Source organism: Calidris pugnax, unplaced genomic scaffold (genome assembly GCF_001431845.1).
Source record: "Calidris pugnax isolate Ruff unplaced genomic scaffold, ASM143184v1 scaffold24, whole genome shotgun sequence".
In the NCBI taxonomy this organism is placed as follows: domain Eukaryota; kingdom Metazoa; phylum Chordata; class Aves; order Charadriiformes; family Scolopacidae; genus Calidris; species Calidris pugnax.
Window position 1 is genome coordinate 20,672,457 of NW_015090922.1, and position 16,712 is coordinate 20,689,168.

The 16,712-nt window shown below is 37.0% G+C and overlaps 1 protein-coding gene across 2 annotated transcripts in view; it reads left to right on the forward strand.

The window, feature by feature from the left end:
- The window catches only part of SMYD3 (SET and MYND domain containing 3), a 395,935-nt gene that overhangs the window by 295,000 nt on the left and 84,223 nt on the right, over positions 1-16,712 (forward strand). For both annotated transcript variants that reach the window (XM_014950576.1, XM_014950578.1), the window contains exons 6-7: positions 13,119-13,186; positions 15,659-15,761. In XM_014950576.1, coding sequence (XP_014806062.1) covers positions 13,119-13,186; positions 15,659-15,761 — 171 coding nt within the window. The remainder of the gene's footprint in view (positions 1-13,118; positions 13,187-15,658; positions 15,762-16,712) is intronic.

Sequence of the window (16,712 nt, forward strand, 5' to 3'; positions counted from 1 at the left end):
ACTTTTCTAGGGAAGAGCTTTTTCCAGCTTGCCTTTGGGATTGTGATTTACATGTGGCATCTATGCTGCAAGGCAATCACAATAATAAGCTACAGTATTTTCAGTTTTTAAGTCAGTCAATGCATCTGCAGGCTCAGTGACTGTCACAATTTTAGTATTTGAGTGTGAGTTTTTACTACCTAGTTCATGGTTTGTTCATTGACTTAAAAAATAGCAACAGCAAGATAGAACAATTTCAGCTGATTTTGGATGAGTTTTGACAGATTTATAATTACTTTCAGGGATTCCAAATGTAAAGAAAGAAACTGCTTTTGGAGGGTATAAGATTTGTTGAAAATTATTTGCTCAGCTAAACTCTGATTAGGATAAACGTTTTTACTCATGGAAATGAAGGGAATGTACAGGCTCAGATGTTTATTAATGCAAATATGTAGCATTTTTGTTTGTGAATAATTTTGAAACCGATAATACCCAAGTTCAGTTATTGTGTGTTTAGTTACTATAGACACTTGGTTTGCAAACTTTGTGTCTTTATGGCTAAATTTCTGCCAAAGACTGTATTGTTAATTAACTTGTCTTTTTTTAGACAAACACATGAAGTACCATGAGAGTATGTTCATAGTCATGCGCACAGGTCTGGCAGAGAGAAGTCTGAGTAAATACCAGTGAGCTTTATTTTGCAATAACCTCTTTGCAACTTAAACAGGAATTAAGGTAACAAATTACTCTTTTCTGTCGTAATGTAAAAAAGAGAATTATTTCCACATTTGTTGGTGAAAAAAGGTATTAGGTAACTTTGTTTGTTCTCATATAGCTCTTATCATGAAAGCTAACAGTCAATGAAACCTTATCTACTGTGATTTTGCAATTTTCTTTAAATTCATAATGTATCATGAATGGATCCTTAGAGTGAAACATCTTGGTTTTAGGAAATACTTTGTAATTTTACTTCATTCTATTCATGAAAATGTAACAATTTAAAGATAAAATTTTCATAAGCAGTCAAATCAAATGAGAGACAAGTCCCAGATGAAAGAAAAATAATCAAAGCCAGAATATTGAATTTTAAAGGAAGTCATGTAGTTTTCCGTATTATGCTGGGGTAACAAAAGTAGGAACATAAGGAGGAGAGTCAGTGTCATAATGCAAATTGTAAGGAGAAATGCAACAGTAGATTTGAATAACTTCGTGCCTTGTGGTTCTTACTTCTGATGCAATTTTGCACTTTATTTAGTTCTGTGACGTTTTTAAGAGAGCTTAGAGTTTTCACTGGAGATGGAGATGAGGAATTTTCTAGGATCCACTGGTATTGTTGTGACCAAAATTAGTATGTTCTTTCCTGTCACCCTGGCTTTTGTCAGGTGTAATAGAGACGCCATCTGCTTGTCGTTGCTTGCTGAAATCTCTTTGTCTAGCTGCTTTGCTTGCCTTGAGTATGTGTAAAGATCTGGTTTGTACAAAACCAAAAAAAGCTCAAAGTAAGGAGTATGAAAACTGTAGATAAAGAATTGCTGAGAGAGAATCTGCATATCAGAATAAAATAACATGAAGCACTTAAGAGAGTGTTGTGAATCAAAGGAGTACTTTGTAAAGCTGTAGTTAGTTTTGCAAGGCCAGCACAGCCATCTCAGCCGTCTTTCTTGCTTGAAATATATAACACAACAGCACTGTAATTTTCTCAGACTGTAGTAAGCATTCGGACTTTGAAATGTAGATATTACGTCTGCTCTTAAAGGTTCTGAAATCATAAATCTGGGTTATGAAAACAATTGAATTGGCTTAAAAATTATAAGATTAAGAAAATTAAATTAAAGCATCAGCTTTCTAGGGTATACTATTGGTATTTATTTTCCTGGTCTGCATATATAAGGGAAGATGTTACAAGTTTTCCTATAAAGAAATTTGATACTTCCTGGTAGGTGAAAGTGTCACTTTCACATGAAAGAATACATGGTTATGGCAGCCACTTTGTAAATGGCAGTATATCATTTGAATGCTGAGAAAACACAGACATTTTTCATAAATGCAAAGCTTCAGTGCCTTTCAAGCTATCTCAAGCCAGGAAAAAAAAAGAATGAAACAAAATTACATGTTATTTTTTAAAATGTTTGCTCAGCTTTCAAGTTGGACTAGTCAGGCTATTGAATGATATCACATCTACTGTCTATTTAAAAAAAAAAAAAAAATCTGTCTTTTCATTTTAGTGTTTGACGTGAACTTGAGGCATTTGTGGTGAAGAGCTTGGGTTAAGAATTAAGCAACCCAAAGTTTGCAGATGTTTAATGGCCAGGAATTGTTTTGTCTGAAATGTACAGGATTTTGAACACACGGTGTTAGATCACCCAATCTCAATATTCACAGAATTTTTTTTTTCGAGTTCAACTTGTAAACTTTCTTCCTACCCAATTGTTGTTTTGTGTAACTTACCTGATGCCACTGAAATCATTGACTATTTACATTCATGTAAGTGCAAATTTTGTGCTCTTATTTCTGTTAAAAGCTTAAAAAAAACCCTAGGTCTAAACAGGGACAAATGACCAGGGAGTAGATAATTTTGTTTCAAGCTAATTTGTATAAAAGTATATCCTTTATCAATTAATACTTGCTAAAATCATGTTTCTGAGAAGTTGACAGATCCTGTTCCTGGCTGTTAGATTTAATTCTTCTCATAGAGGTGGGGAAAATCCTATTCATCACAGAAATGCTCTTAGGAGGTTTCTTTGCTGCTGAGTTTGTGGAAGGGCAAAGGTGAAGGAGTGAGAAGAAAATTCTTCTGCTAACGCAAGTATTTCCTGTAGACAGCAATTACATACAGGTCTGTGAACTTTAGTTAGCTACCCACAAGCATTTGAACTATGAGCTCAACGTAGTGTTTATCTAACCTTCCTTTATTTCTGTATTTCCAAGATACCTGATAGAGACTTCTCAAAATTAAATACTTTTCTTTTGCCTTAAACGTGAAAGATCAAATAAAGCAGTTACTTGACCATTTTCTCACCAATTTAGAGTCTGTGTACCATAAGAGGGTTCATTAAGTACGAAGCATACACAGGAGTTTGTCTTTTTCCTGACTTTTTCTGCACGCTATAATTCTAGCTGCACTATTAAAAGCTACTCTATATGTAGTTATTTTACAGCTCTTTTGTCAACTCACTGTTCAATGTCACATTGATGAGGAGTTCTCTTCTTGAACTTAATTTATCAGCTTATTTTGCAGTAAAGCATTATATTTCCTTTACTCTGTGGCTCCTACTTAAATGAAAACGTAGCTTAGTGCTGCCTTCAGGTATTGTGCGATTTTTCCTAAATAGTAATAGCATATGGTAACGATACAGAAAATCTATATAATGGCTAGTACTAATCTGGTACAGTAAGGAAAAATGCTATTTCAGAGGAAAATCTATTCTGTTCAGTTGTAGGTAGAACAGTATCCTGGGAGTTATCTGTTCTTTTGAGGTAGTGGCACTTCTACTAAGGAATTCTGGTGGGTGGGATGGTGATCTTCCCTCTACTAGTTTCTGGGTTACAGGCATTATGGGTGCTGCAAGCCTTGTTCCTTTATAACCACCCAAAATACATCCATCGTTCCTTCTCTTGGGGAAACAAAACAGTCACTGTCTACTAGCACTTTCAAAAGTCACAAAGGAAGCAAAACAAAATGTGAAAGGGAAGTTTCTCTTACTCTGTACCAACTATCCAGGCATTTCTGAATGGAACAGGTTGTAGCATCCAGAGCCTCTTCAAGCAAAATCTCCTGCCCTAGTCTACTGATAGTTAATGCAGCTTTGAGATGCTCTGGTTTAGATCCCGGGTGTCAAATGCACCCTGAGGATCCAAAGGAGTAGAGCAGGGTTATTATTTTTTTCCCTGATTTAGCTCCCTGTCACTTCCCAATATGGTCAAATATAGGACACAATGCTAGCAAGTTGTCTTTGGTATTGTTAGATGTCGTTGACTGACTGTGGTTTATCATCAAATAGGATTATCTGAGAATGTTGGATACTAGCATTGTGGGAATGAGAAAATGAGTGACATCAGCATGAAAGCTATGCCTCACGGTAACTAGAAGAGTATGTACTGTGTTGAGACTAATCATTTCCAATGTTATCGAATTCTGAAAATTAAATTATTTCAACTGTCTCCTGATCAGAGCAATGTTTGAAATAGCCCAGAAAATAGAGATGTAGAAAAAAAGTAATTCTGGCTGGAAACCCTTGGGGAGTTGATTTTTCAGAGATACTAAGAACGCATGCATCTTATGGAAATCCAAGAACTCCTTGAATAATGAGTACTTGTGTTATACAGGCCTAAAATTATTGCATTAGCTTTAATTTGTTCTATCACATCTATCACATCACATCTTTACCTTAAATGTTATAGTGTTCTATTTTGTCCCGGGAAGGAAATGGAGTTTGACTTGTATTTGCTGCCTTATCGTATCCTGCTGTTTTCTGATATGCACCCTTCAGTGCCAGCACACACCTTCACCGTGCAGTCATGTTTCCCTTTCAGTCAGAAAGGGGCTTAGAACTGTGGTCTGGATTTAACCATCTCTTCAGTGGCTTTAGTAGGCAGTTACCTTTTTTTTTCTTTCCCAAGGACCTCTCCTTAAGGCAATCAGCTGAGTATTTCAGTGTTTCAGGATTAAATATGTAAGGGACTTTTTGTTTCACAGTTTGACTCTGTCTTGTTAAACTTGTAATTGTCCCCTGGATTTATTATGTGTGATATACATCAGCTGGTACTCCACTCCTTTTCACTGGCCACAGGCAGCTCTAGCCTGTCTCCTGCAGAACACCTCCCGTGCTACAGTAGCATACGCTGTTGTACCTGACAACACTGTTCATAAGCTCTCTGTGGAAGGGAAAAGTAAAGGTGAGTTCAAAAGCATTTTTCAGGCATATGCTAATCAAGGTCTAAAAAAACTTTTAAAGGACAGTATTTTATTTATTAAATTCTACATTAAGCCTTTTGTGAACAGCTCATATAATTTTCAAATTATACTTTTGCATGTAATTTAAATGACATGCTCTCAGCTGATGTTTGGTCTGCCAACTATCTGGAAGAACACAGTCCATGTTTCCTGTTGTCTTACTACTTTCCAAAGGCCTTTAATGGGGAGAACGGGGTTTAGACCACTGACAGTGATGGATTTACAAAAGGGTATGTCCAGCCCACTGATTTTTAGAAGTAGTAATGTCATCCAGTTTGAATGATATGAATGAGTTAAAAAATAAATTGTATCTGAATACATTAGATCATTTTTAAATTATTTTTTTGTTTTAATGATTTGATAAAAAGAAAAATGCATATTACTTTTTCTAAAACTGTATGTCAAAAGAATAGTAGTACTCTATCCATAGGGAAGGGGCATAAGAAAAATAGAGGAAACTGGCAGTGATATCGGTATTATTTTGCACCTCCATGTGCAAACATTAAAGGAGCCTGTAGATAACCTTGCTTTTCAGTGATCATGGACACATACAGGTTTACAGTGTCATATGTGGCATGAGTGGTTTCTGTGTATTTTTTTCACCCTACTATGAAAAAATATGGGGTTCTTTTCTAAAGCTCTCCGATCATGTCTGGTTTAGATTGTAACTCAAATAGCAAAGTGAGACCAGAGCTAGTTCAAAAACCACATACTACTTATGAAAAAGTTTTTAGAAAAAATGTGGGTTTTTTTCTCAAAAAAAAATGCTTTCCAAGTTTCTAAATTGATCAAGAATAATGATTTTGTTGCTGTTTTGAGAAAAAAAAAATTAAATCAGGCCTTTTGTTTATGTTTATATTTTTAAGATTTAAAAATACTAATTTTATGCTGTCACATTTTGGAAGATAAGTTTAATTTTTTTTCTCATTTTTTTGAAATTTCCTCCTCTTCAAGTATCCTCAGTTTTTTTGATTTCAGAAGTGGAAATAATTTTAAAGAAATGGTAGGAAAAAAAGTTTTCCCCAGATTTTCAACTTTCTCTCACTTCTCCCCTCAGTAGAAAAGATATTGTTGAAAAAACTAGTAAGCCAAACAGACCAAATCCATAGATTTAAGGTTGATGAACTTCAGGAGTTAATATACTTGAAGGTCTAGCTCAACAAGCACCTCCAGAAGGAATAACAATTACATTGCAACTCTGAAAATAAAGTCGGCAAAACTTGAAACATTTAAGTTATGTTTCATCTCACCTAACTTAGGCTGCCTCGCAGTTATGAGCCTGGAATGAGGAAATCATCTGGGTGATGGAAGGAGATGACAGATAGTAATTTATTCCACTTGTATTGTTAGCTGAAGTTATACAAGACTAATCCATTAATGTTTTGGGTTTATGTATGTAATTTTCATACCAGCAACCATAGCTGAAGCTCAACCTAATTTTTCATATTGAGTCCAACATTTAGTTTTTTGAATATACCATTACAAAGCAGATAAACTATCTGTAACAAAATAGGCAAGACAAATTCAAAGTCAGTTAACCATTCTTGGGTGCCCATGCAGTTTGATCCCATTCAATAAACAAGCAGTGTATTTTCAATATGTGGGCGTACAGTGGCTGTTGAAATCATGTTAATAACTCTGCCCCATTTCACAAGAGTCGAGTTACCAGCAGGAAAATGAGAATGAAGAGAAGGATGTCATGCCTCTACCCACTCCAATTAATAATGCCAAATGCTGCAAGAATACTGTAATATGACTCATTAGTGGCTTTGCAGTTCCCTCTCTCCAGTTCTGCTCCAGAAATAGATGCATTTCAGGTCTGTTCCAAAAAAGCAGGAATAATAATAATAATATCTGCACAGCTAGGTAAAAGCTAGAATTTCACCAAATGGAATATGAGGCTTGCTGACTGTTGTCAGAGGAGAAATTTGTGAAAAGGTTAGGACAGGTTGCTCAAAATTTTTAATGGGAGTTCCACAAAACTTCAAGATGTTTTATTTTACCCAAAGAGTGCAATATTTTTGCACATTTCAGGCTTTAGCTTTTCAACTATCAGATTTGTAACTACATCTTGCACACACTTGAAAAAACCCCAAAACAAAAAAAGTGCCCATAGCAAACATAACATTTGTCCTAGTAATGTTTGCTTTGAAATTCTTAGTAATCGATTATATTTAGCTGCATAGCTAAATATTTTTATTTGAAAGATTGGAGAAGTATGTGTGGGGTTAAGAAGAGAGGAGGTAATTTGCCATGACCTATTTTCATTCCATTCCAATCAAAATTGCACCACTTAGCTGAGTACTAAAAAGGGATGCCTGAAGCACACTTGCATTAAATCATCTGTTAATGTCAGGCCAAATTTATCTGGTCTACTAGCTTGTAGGTGGTGACAGCCTTCTTCAAGGGATACCTGTGTTCTGCACACTCGTCAGAATCTTTTATGTGCTAGGGTAGCAAAAAAGCCCTGAAATATTGACAGTTGATGTGAAGGAAGATCTCCAAAGACATAAGAGGAAGAACTAAGTGAACAGTGGGAAGTACACATCTTTGCTGTAATTAGCTCTGAAGTAATGGTAGTCTCTAATTAGCCAAAACATTGGTGTTTTGGCACAAGAGATTAATTGGATGAATTGTTCTTGAAATAAAATGAAATCATTGCAAGTTCTGCCATGATGTGAAAGAAACGTAACTTCTCCAAATTTCATGCTATTGCAATAAAATTTGGCTTCTGAGCAAGTATCACAAAGAGTTAACTACTTGTCCTCTTTCCTAAGCCTGAAAATCTAAATGAGATAAAGCTTTCCCAAGGCCATTCTAATATGTTTTGATTTTTTTGTCTGGAACAAAACACCAAAGAATCTCATTTTCCTCAGTTTATTTTGATCCTTCTGATGTCTCATCTAGTTTAGGTTCTGTGGTTCCTGTGGAAGCCAGTAGGTAGGTCCCAAGTACAATGCAATGTAGAATTGGATTCAATTATCCTGATTTAGTAAGACGTGCAAGTATGTATCTATAAGCCGCAAAGATCTAGTTTGCAAATGTGCCTTGTAACAGGACTTCTTTCAGCACAGCATTCTGATAGCAGATGCCTTTCCACTATGTCCCATCTCCTCTCTCCCTCTCCGATACCCCATTCAGTGGACAGAGCTGGGGTTTCAGAGCAAGAAGCTCGGCCTGCATGGGAAGCCTGGGTGTCATGGGCTGTGGCCACGAGCAGCTGAGTGAAATACACTCAAAACAGGGGCTTGACAGGTCTGTCACTGCTGTGGCATATTGTGCATTTACAGTTTAGCACTGTTGCTGTGTTTAGCACTGTTGCTTTAGCGCTCCGTGTGCCAAATGAAGTCATTAGCAGATTTGAGATCTATCAACCATCTGTGCCTGGTATCTGTTCATCCCTGAGTGGGAAAGATCTATCAGTGCAGAGCTACAGTGGGATGTAGTGGTGCTAGAAGGTCTCTGGGGTATGTCTTGGTCATTTGAATTAGCGTGCCCCTCACACAGCATTTACTGCCAACCCCTACCTCCTGGATAATGTTTGAGTCTCTTGAGAAGCCTGTTAACATGAGAACTGGTTACAGCATCTTGTGTTAAATATTTGCCAATGACCAGGAATACCCAGCCAGCTTTGGTGTGAATGAGAAAGTTAATAATCCATGAAGGTTTTTTTTATATCTTTCATTTAAATTACATTGGGTTCATAAATTGGGGAAAAAAAGTGTTAGTTACGGCTTGCTTTCTGGTGGTGGGTTAGAATACACCAGCTGGGACACACCATTTACAGAGATGGCTGGAGTCATTGTACATTGAAGCTGAAAATTATATTGACCCTATCAGTGCAATATACCCTTTTGGAGTCCTTCTCATGAGGGTTTGTCACCCGGTTGTAAGAGCTGCCTCACTGTGTTGCGGTAACATACAGGAACACGTGGAGACAAAATGATTGATTATTAGTCCTGGTGTGTGTAATTTGATCTGTGCTGCAAGTGTTAGCCAATAATGATTTGTTTTCTTTCCCTTACTCCCTTATTGACATTTCTCATTGTCTTAGTGTCCGAAATTCCAAATCTGGAATGCCCTACTATCAGGTCTGAGTCTGTTTATTTAACCCAAATGCAAATCCGTAGTATAAAGCAATATGAATGAGGTCTGAACCGAGAGCAAATTCAACTCAGTATGTTGCCAAACTGAAGCCTTCATACCCTGTCAAATGCAAACACAGAAATAAATCTTCATGGCTGTCCACTAGACTGTGGGTTGGCACAGGCAGAGATTTCTCAGACAGTAGCTACAGACATCTTGAGAACCTCCTTACAGGGTATATTTACTGAGTTTTCATATGTCACATATACAATTTAACAGATTGCAGTAATTTTTGTTTGCTGATAAAGTATACATGTGAATAATGGTCAGTCAATAAAGTTGGTTTATCTCTGTGTATTTACCAGTCTGGGAAAGATTATGGCTTCTACTTGGGTTACCTTTCTGAGCACAGGATACCTCTCTAAAACATGTGCAGCCTCTCAAAAGAACAAATCTATTTATTTCAATCGGTTCATGTAGTATTGTTTGTTGTCTGAAATTGCAGTTCCTTTTAAATAAACTTGCAGGATTTATTGTCGTGGAGCCAACTCAGACCCTGAGAACTGACTCTTTAAATTGTTAGTGAACTGTATGGCCAATCAGGCTACCATGATAAGCCCTAGGAGCTCTTGGATATTCCTAAGTTTTGCATTGCGGAGGTTTGAAAAGTCTGTGATTCCTCTGAGAATTTTCCCTCAGTTCTCATGCTGGGAGATGTATTATTTCAGAAATTTTAGAAATGGCAAAGAATTCAACTTTCCAACTTTGAAGTTCTGAAATATGTGAGCATTTATCCTTATTTGTGAGTATAGCAAACTCTCTGAGTCCTGTGTTCTGTCTCCGAACGTGGATATGCAGTTTTAGTGCTGTGTAGCTGAATAGAGAGGAATTTTTAGAGGAATCAGAAGGGACAAGCTGAACAACAGCGCAAATTAAACAACAGAGATAAATGACTGCAGGACTTAAGATGACAAGGGCCATGCCTTTGTAAGGAAGAAGCCATCTCTTGAAGTGCCAGATTGCCAAGAATTGTTTATTCTTTCTTATTTTAAAGTCTGGGATCATAGAGAATCAGAAGCTGACTGTAATATAAGGAATAAGGTCAGTCAGTTAAGGCAGAAAAAAGACAATGCAAGGTGACCATGAAACCTGAAAGAAATACTGTGATGACTGAGGAAGATGTTGGGGGTTTTTTGCCTTGGTTTGTTTTGTTGGGTTTTTTTTCCTAGAAAAGCAGTTGGTTAATCTCCAGTCCCATCAGTTTCTGGTCCGTAAACAATTGCCTCAGGAACAAGGAGCTTACCTGTGCTCTCCTGCAGCAGTGTTAGACATTCCAAATGTAGCTGTTATTTGAGCTACACATAAACATCTGTGAATTCTGGGAAGCTAGGAAAATGGATATTTCTTCAGGTGTTCTGTAAAATAAATGCCTTCCTTTTGCTTCTTGGGAAATGCGGTCTACAAAAACTCTTGTCGTGGACTTTTGGATTGAAATCTCAGAACTCCTCTTGGTAGGACTGATCTTTAACTTTGAGATTTAAAACCTCTTAAAAGTTTACATACGTAGAAATGTAGAAGAGATTCGGTAGATTTTTAGAGACTTTGTAGCAAATTGATGAAGAAAACAACTAACCAACCCCATCCTTGGTTGACAGACTGTGGAGATTTCGTATTTGATACCTGTTATCTTCTCCTGTCTGTAAAGGATTGTCATCAAAATTTTTCACACTTCCTCTCACCACCACCACCTCAATTCCTCTTCCTCCACTTGCTGAGGACAGAAAACAGCCATGACAAAGGTTTCTATCTGTAGTACACTTTATAAGTGCACCACTGTTTCTTTCATACACAAGTTTAAAGGACAGGAGAGTCTCCTAGTGGGTCACTCAAATCTCAGACCACCTGAAACTTCTTATGCCTCAGGTAGGATTGTGAGCAAAATCATGTAGCTCAAAATTCCTGGGACCAGTTAGATTTCTGCCTGTGTTTAGGTACTGAAATAGCTTTTTAGATCTGGCCCCGTATACTTCAGTTTCCCAGTCTCATATTTGAAAGGGCAAGTAATTAGAAATTAGATGGCATTTCACTACCTCACTGGGATATTGAGATGCAACTGCAAACTGAAAATATGTCAGGTAGAGAGGTTAAAAAATGCCTCATGGCAAAGTACTCTTGAAAGAAGCTCTTGATGTCTGAATCTTGGAGCATCCATTCATCGCACGTTTTTCTTCACATATATCCTGGTATAAAAAGTTAATGCTTGTTTGAAAAGGAAAAAATAAAACTATTGCAACTTCTGTGTGTAAAACTATTCCTTAATAGCTTTGTAAAAACATAATACCCTTAACAGAAAATGATGAAACAGTCTCTATAATTCTACAGTGATTAAAATTCAATATCGTTAATATAAACAGTTTAACGGTAATAAAAGGAGATTTGCAAGGAAGAGGTACTCATTTAGTTCTGAGATGTTTGACCTCTGCTACTTCATAATCCGTTAGAGAGAGGCTAAGGTCCACATAAGCTGGCTTTCTTTCGCTTTTACCTGAAAGGCATTATTTTTTCAATAAATACCAAAATCAAGTCAATATTTTTAGAACCAAGATACTTGCAACTTTAAGTGGACTAATCTTTGCTCAGAAGTTGCCTGACACTTTATATCCAATGCCAGCAGGAAAGAAATAATTAAGATGTATGCTCTTGGTAATTGATCACGAATATTTGAATGGGTTAGATAAATAATAGGCTAATCAAAGTATTGTCTAACCATTAAAAAAAACACATGCCCTACTGCATGTACATTTATTTAAATTAACGTTTCTGTCAGAATTTATGAGAAATTTTGAAAGAGGATTTCATTTTCACCTTATGGCTAATGCTCTCATAAATAATAATTTGTCAATTTATAGGGTAAGATATGCTATTAGATTGTTCAGTGTTCCTCTTTAAAATAGAGGTGTGCATTTACTGTTCTGGGCAATTACTCTATGGATAAAACTGCAACTTTCAAATCTCATTTGCATGTCTGCCAAATCCTACTCTAACTCATTTTCTGTTCTAACGAGAATTAATGATATTAGTAATCGAATGTTATGCAGAGAAGACCTGGGGCTTTTCTTGTATATGCAGTATCATGCAGTGTTTTTCTACATAAAATATTTTATTAATATGTCATAGATAACTGATAAACAGATTATCTAAAACAAAAATTAAAAATTACAAACCCCTCTTCCCCCAAAAATCATGTATTTAAAAAATACCTTAGGAATTGGGTTCTGGTTCTTCTTTAAGCCTATGAAAAGTATACTTACTAATCATTTACAAAGCGCTGATCTAGCTTGAAGTTGAGCAAGAAGAAACCTTAGTCTGATATTTTGGGGTAGTGCTATATCTACCTGCAAGCAGCTTCCATTCTTCTCCACTCTTTTCTTAAACCATTTTAGCTTGGTATGATTATATGGGGGAAGAATACTCTGTCAAGCCAAATATTTCCCTTGAATGGCAATTTGAATGTGCCTTTTTGTGGGATCTTTTACATGCAAAACAAAATACCCATAAAGTGAAAGATACAGTCTTTGTATTTATTTATGCCCGTATCAGGTTGCCACACTCAGGGATGCTATTTATTTCAAAACTGTCCCATATATATACTTTGGGCTCCACTGGTAGTCATTAAAAGGTGCTGTGACAGCCTGGCATCAGCAGAGTCCCTGCGTGGAAACTGTCACTGTTTTCATCCGCCGTCAATGTCATCCGCTATGTTGTCTTTGGGCTGATGTTTTCAGGCTCTGTGTAGGGTGGCTTTTTTTTTTTTTTTTTCCCCTTCTAGACAGGAAAGCAAGGCCTCTGCATGTGTTTAACCCCACATTTTTGCAGGGTACTAATATTTCTGCTTTTAATTGACTGCAGTTTTACAGGAGAGTGTGTCCCAGATGTGATTGCTCTAAAATGAAAAAGCACTAGTGTTGGGCTTGAATGTTTCCCATCCAATTACCAATTGCCCCTTCATTTTATTTTGAATTTTTTTTTTTTTTTTCACTTGAGTATGGGGTTTCCAAATGATTCTGGTAATCCTGGATTTTTTCCCTTGTTTTTACAGGTGACCTGTAACTGTTTCACCATCAGTAATGGAGAGATGCAGGATGTTGGTGTTGGCCTGTATCCCAGGTACTGTGGACACTGTTTCATTCACCGGGAAAATCTATGTTAGTTTTTTTCTTTTTTTCCTAGGTAGCTGCAAGGGCTGTCAAAGCAACAGGTAACATGTCTAAACAAGAAACTGGGAAATGCAAATAAATTAAAGGAGAATAAAAAATATTAACAAGTCGAAAACTTTCTTAATATTCCCAGTTACAGAGTTACAGCAGTTTAAATAAAATACATCTTTAGATTTTATTTTTATGGAGGTGGTAGTCTTTTCTAAGTAAGAATAAACGCTGACATCAAAAATGTGTGACTGGGACTATTAAAAGACCTGTTCAGCTTTGCATTAGAATACAGATATTTTGCAGCAGAGATCCTTCTGAACTGGCAATTAAAAGAAAAAGATTGAACACATTTATTTGTAAATTATCATAACCAAGAAACTAGTAAGGTGAAAAGATAAGCCCCTGGAGAGGTGGATGTTAATGTTTTAATTTCTTATTGTTACTTCTTATTTGTATTAGGTAAGAAGTATGTAACAGGGAAGATTTTGTTTTCATAGAATTAGTTACCTGTAATTATTAATGTGGAAAAATAGCATGTATAGTTTAAAATTACATCTTACCATCTCAAATTTTTGTTAATGCACAGTTGAACTATGCTGTCAATACCTCAGTGGGCCTGTCACTGTTGTTTCTTTTTCTACTAATGTCACATGTGCAAGATTTGACTAAGGACACTTAATATCTTGAGGACTGCCTTGTGGTAAAGATAAGGGAAAGGCAGTTAGGAGCACATGGGAATTAGTGTTATGAAAAGTACAGAACAGTCATTTAATTTCGTAGTGGAATGGAAACAAATCCTTTCACATACTTGGAAAAAATGGAACATTAATTCAGAGCCTTATTATTAGTGAAATGTTTTCTTTTGGTTGAAAAAAGCCCCTGATGTGAAGAAAGTGGCTGTCTATGTTCTGTGATAATGCACTGCCAGGGGATACAAGAGACTTTTTCCAAGTCAGTTCAGAGCAGTTTGAATTTTGCTGTAGTGAATCACTCTGAGCTGGGAAAATTGTAGACTTAAATCTATGGTTCCCAAATTCTAGGCAAATGCCCTTCCAGATGAAATTGTCATCAAACGCACTAGTGTTTGCGTAAGATGAAATTTGATTAAAAGTGCTTTGTTTAGTCTCATTAAGAGGTTGTATATTGGCACATGACTTGATAGCTTTGGCATCCCAGTATATTTTAAAATAGATAAAATCCTCTGGTCCTTCTCTGCACCACCTTGCTAGCAGCTTTGGGAGTATGCTCAGTGATCTTACAAGAAGTGAAATGGATACTCTCTCTCAGTGTACATTACTGGGGTCATGTGGAGATTAGCGACAGATATTTTCTTAGTCCAGAGGGGATATCAAAAGAGTCCGGCTCCTGTTGATAGCTCCTTTAAGAGTTTATTGCAGGACTCTGGCCCTCAGCAACATCCTCTATTTTGCCAACAGCAGTTGGGATTTTGAGTTGCTGAATCAGGCAGACAAGGAAAGCAAGTAAAAGCAGCCAGGATCTGGATAAACCAAAAATTATTCTTCCAGCCTAATGATGCCAGAATTGTTCTTTCAATGGGTCATTCCCACAGTGGAAGAACGGTCAGCCCCACATCTGCTCTGGGACAGCTGTTGGCCTGGCAAAGTCACTTGTTTCTCAGCTAAATGAAACAAGGGACTCTAAAGTATATAGTGGATGTTGTTGCTCCTTTTCTTAACAGTCCCCCTCAAAATATAGGGAAGGGCATGTCTGTGTCAGGAGATCCACCTGTGTGTTGTATCTCTTGGGGGTGGCAGAAGCTCCCCAGCGAGCTGTGCTGTTTTAGCTCTCACACGCCACAAAAAGAGGCTGAAACATGAGTCAGAGGCAATGGTTGTACCTCTTCTTTCAGCTCTGTACACCAAGTACTTTGGGTTTGGGACATAGTATACTCCATTTTCTAAACGATATGAAATGCGTGTTGATTGCTTGCCTCTTTAGCTGCAGTTCTTTGACAGTCAGGGTTACCAATAAGGTAAGTGCCCTGAAACTGAGCAAAAGCAGCAGAAATAAAAGACACTCCCAAGGTACTAACCTTTTGCTCTGAACTATCCAGGTTGCCTTGTTACCCACGTGCCTGCTTTGCCCTCTCTCCTGAGTCAGGCGTCTTGGAGAGTCACTTGGAGGCCATCAACTGCCCCCAGCCCTGAGCACACAGAAGGCAGAAACATGTTAAGAGATCCAGGCATGGCTCCTATTAGCAATGAATTTAGATCTTCTAAGCATTAATTTTCCTCCCCTATCCAAGAGCAGCTGATTTACCAGGGATTTTATTTGTTTAATAACTTAATTGCTTGACACTTCAGATGTAATCATGTTAGCTACTTTTAAATGATTAAAGGGCAGCAGCAGTGGAGGCTCCTCTGTAAAGTTCTTTCTCTCTCTCTTTCTCCTCTTCTACCACCCCTTACAGCATGTCTTTACTGAACCACAGCTGTGACCCAAACTGCGTGATTGTTTTTGAAGGATACCAGCTTTTACTTCGCTCTGTCCGAGAGATCCAGATTGGTGAAGAGGTAATTAACTTGTCCTCCCTTCCATCACAGACACCTGCAACAATGACATCTCCCTAAATAAATTCCAGACTGCAGGGCCACCAGCTTAATATTTTGATGATATATTGATGCCACTTTCTAGCACATAGCTATCAGGGGGAAAATGATAAATAGAATCATCTCTTCACACTGCCTGGGCCCCATAATCATTACTTCTCATAAATCACTAGCAGTCTTGATAAATTCTTGTTCCTTCTTTCCTCCTCTAGGCACTTCATTTTGTTTGTATTTGAACGTCTTTACCCTGATGGAAACACTTACAATATTTCTGGGTGGAATGCAGTGTTCACTAAGTCATTGCAACAATAAGCATTTGTCAGGCTGCAACCAGACTGTTGTAGTAAACCTTTCACTGGCAGTGCAAGTAGCAAGACAAGGTTTGTTTTCTTGTCCATTTCACTAAAAAGACTTCAAAATATCCCTTTCAAGAGATTTCAGGTTTGATCTAAGGTATCCTCAGCTTTGTTTTTATGACAGCATTTGTATTGCTTTGAAAATAATGATTTGTGGCTAGGTAAGCATTTAGAAGTAAATGTCTTTTGCAGCAATGCAATGTTGAATTTGCTTCATAAGGCCTGCAAAGACGTGTGTATCTATGTAACTTTACACACACCAATGACCTATGTATTCCTAGCTGTTGGTCATTTCAAAATCATGACCTAATGTAAATACAGTTCACACCTGTAATTCAAGCTCTGGGAAGATCAAGGGCATATATATCCTAGTTTATAAGTAGTGTCTCTTTTCCTCCCTATGACGTTTTCTTTTTTAATGTATCCTTTCTCTAATACAGTTGTCTGTCAAAATAAGTAAATGGTAAGATAATTTTTTAAGAAAAAATACTGTGGAGAACCAACAGAAATGCTTTTGCATATTTACCTTTTTGCCAAGAGAAATCTTTTAGGATGCAAT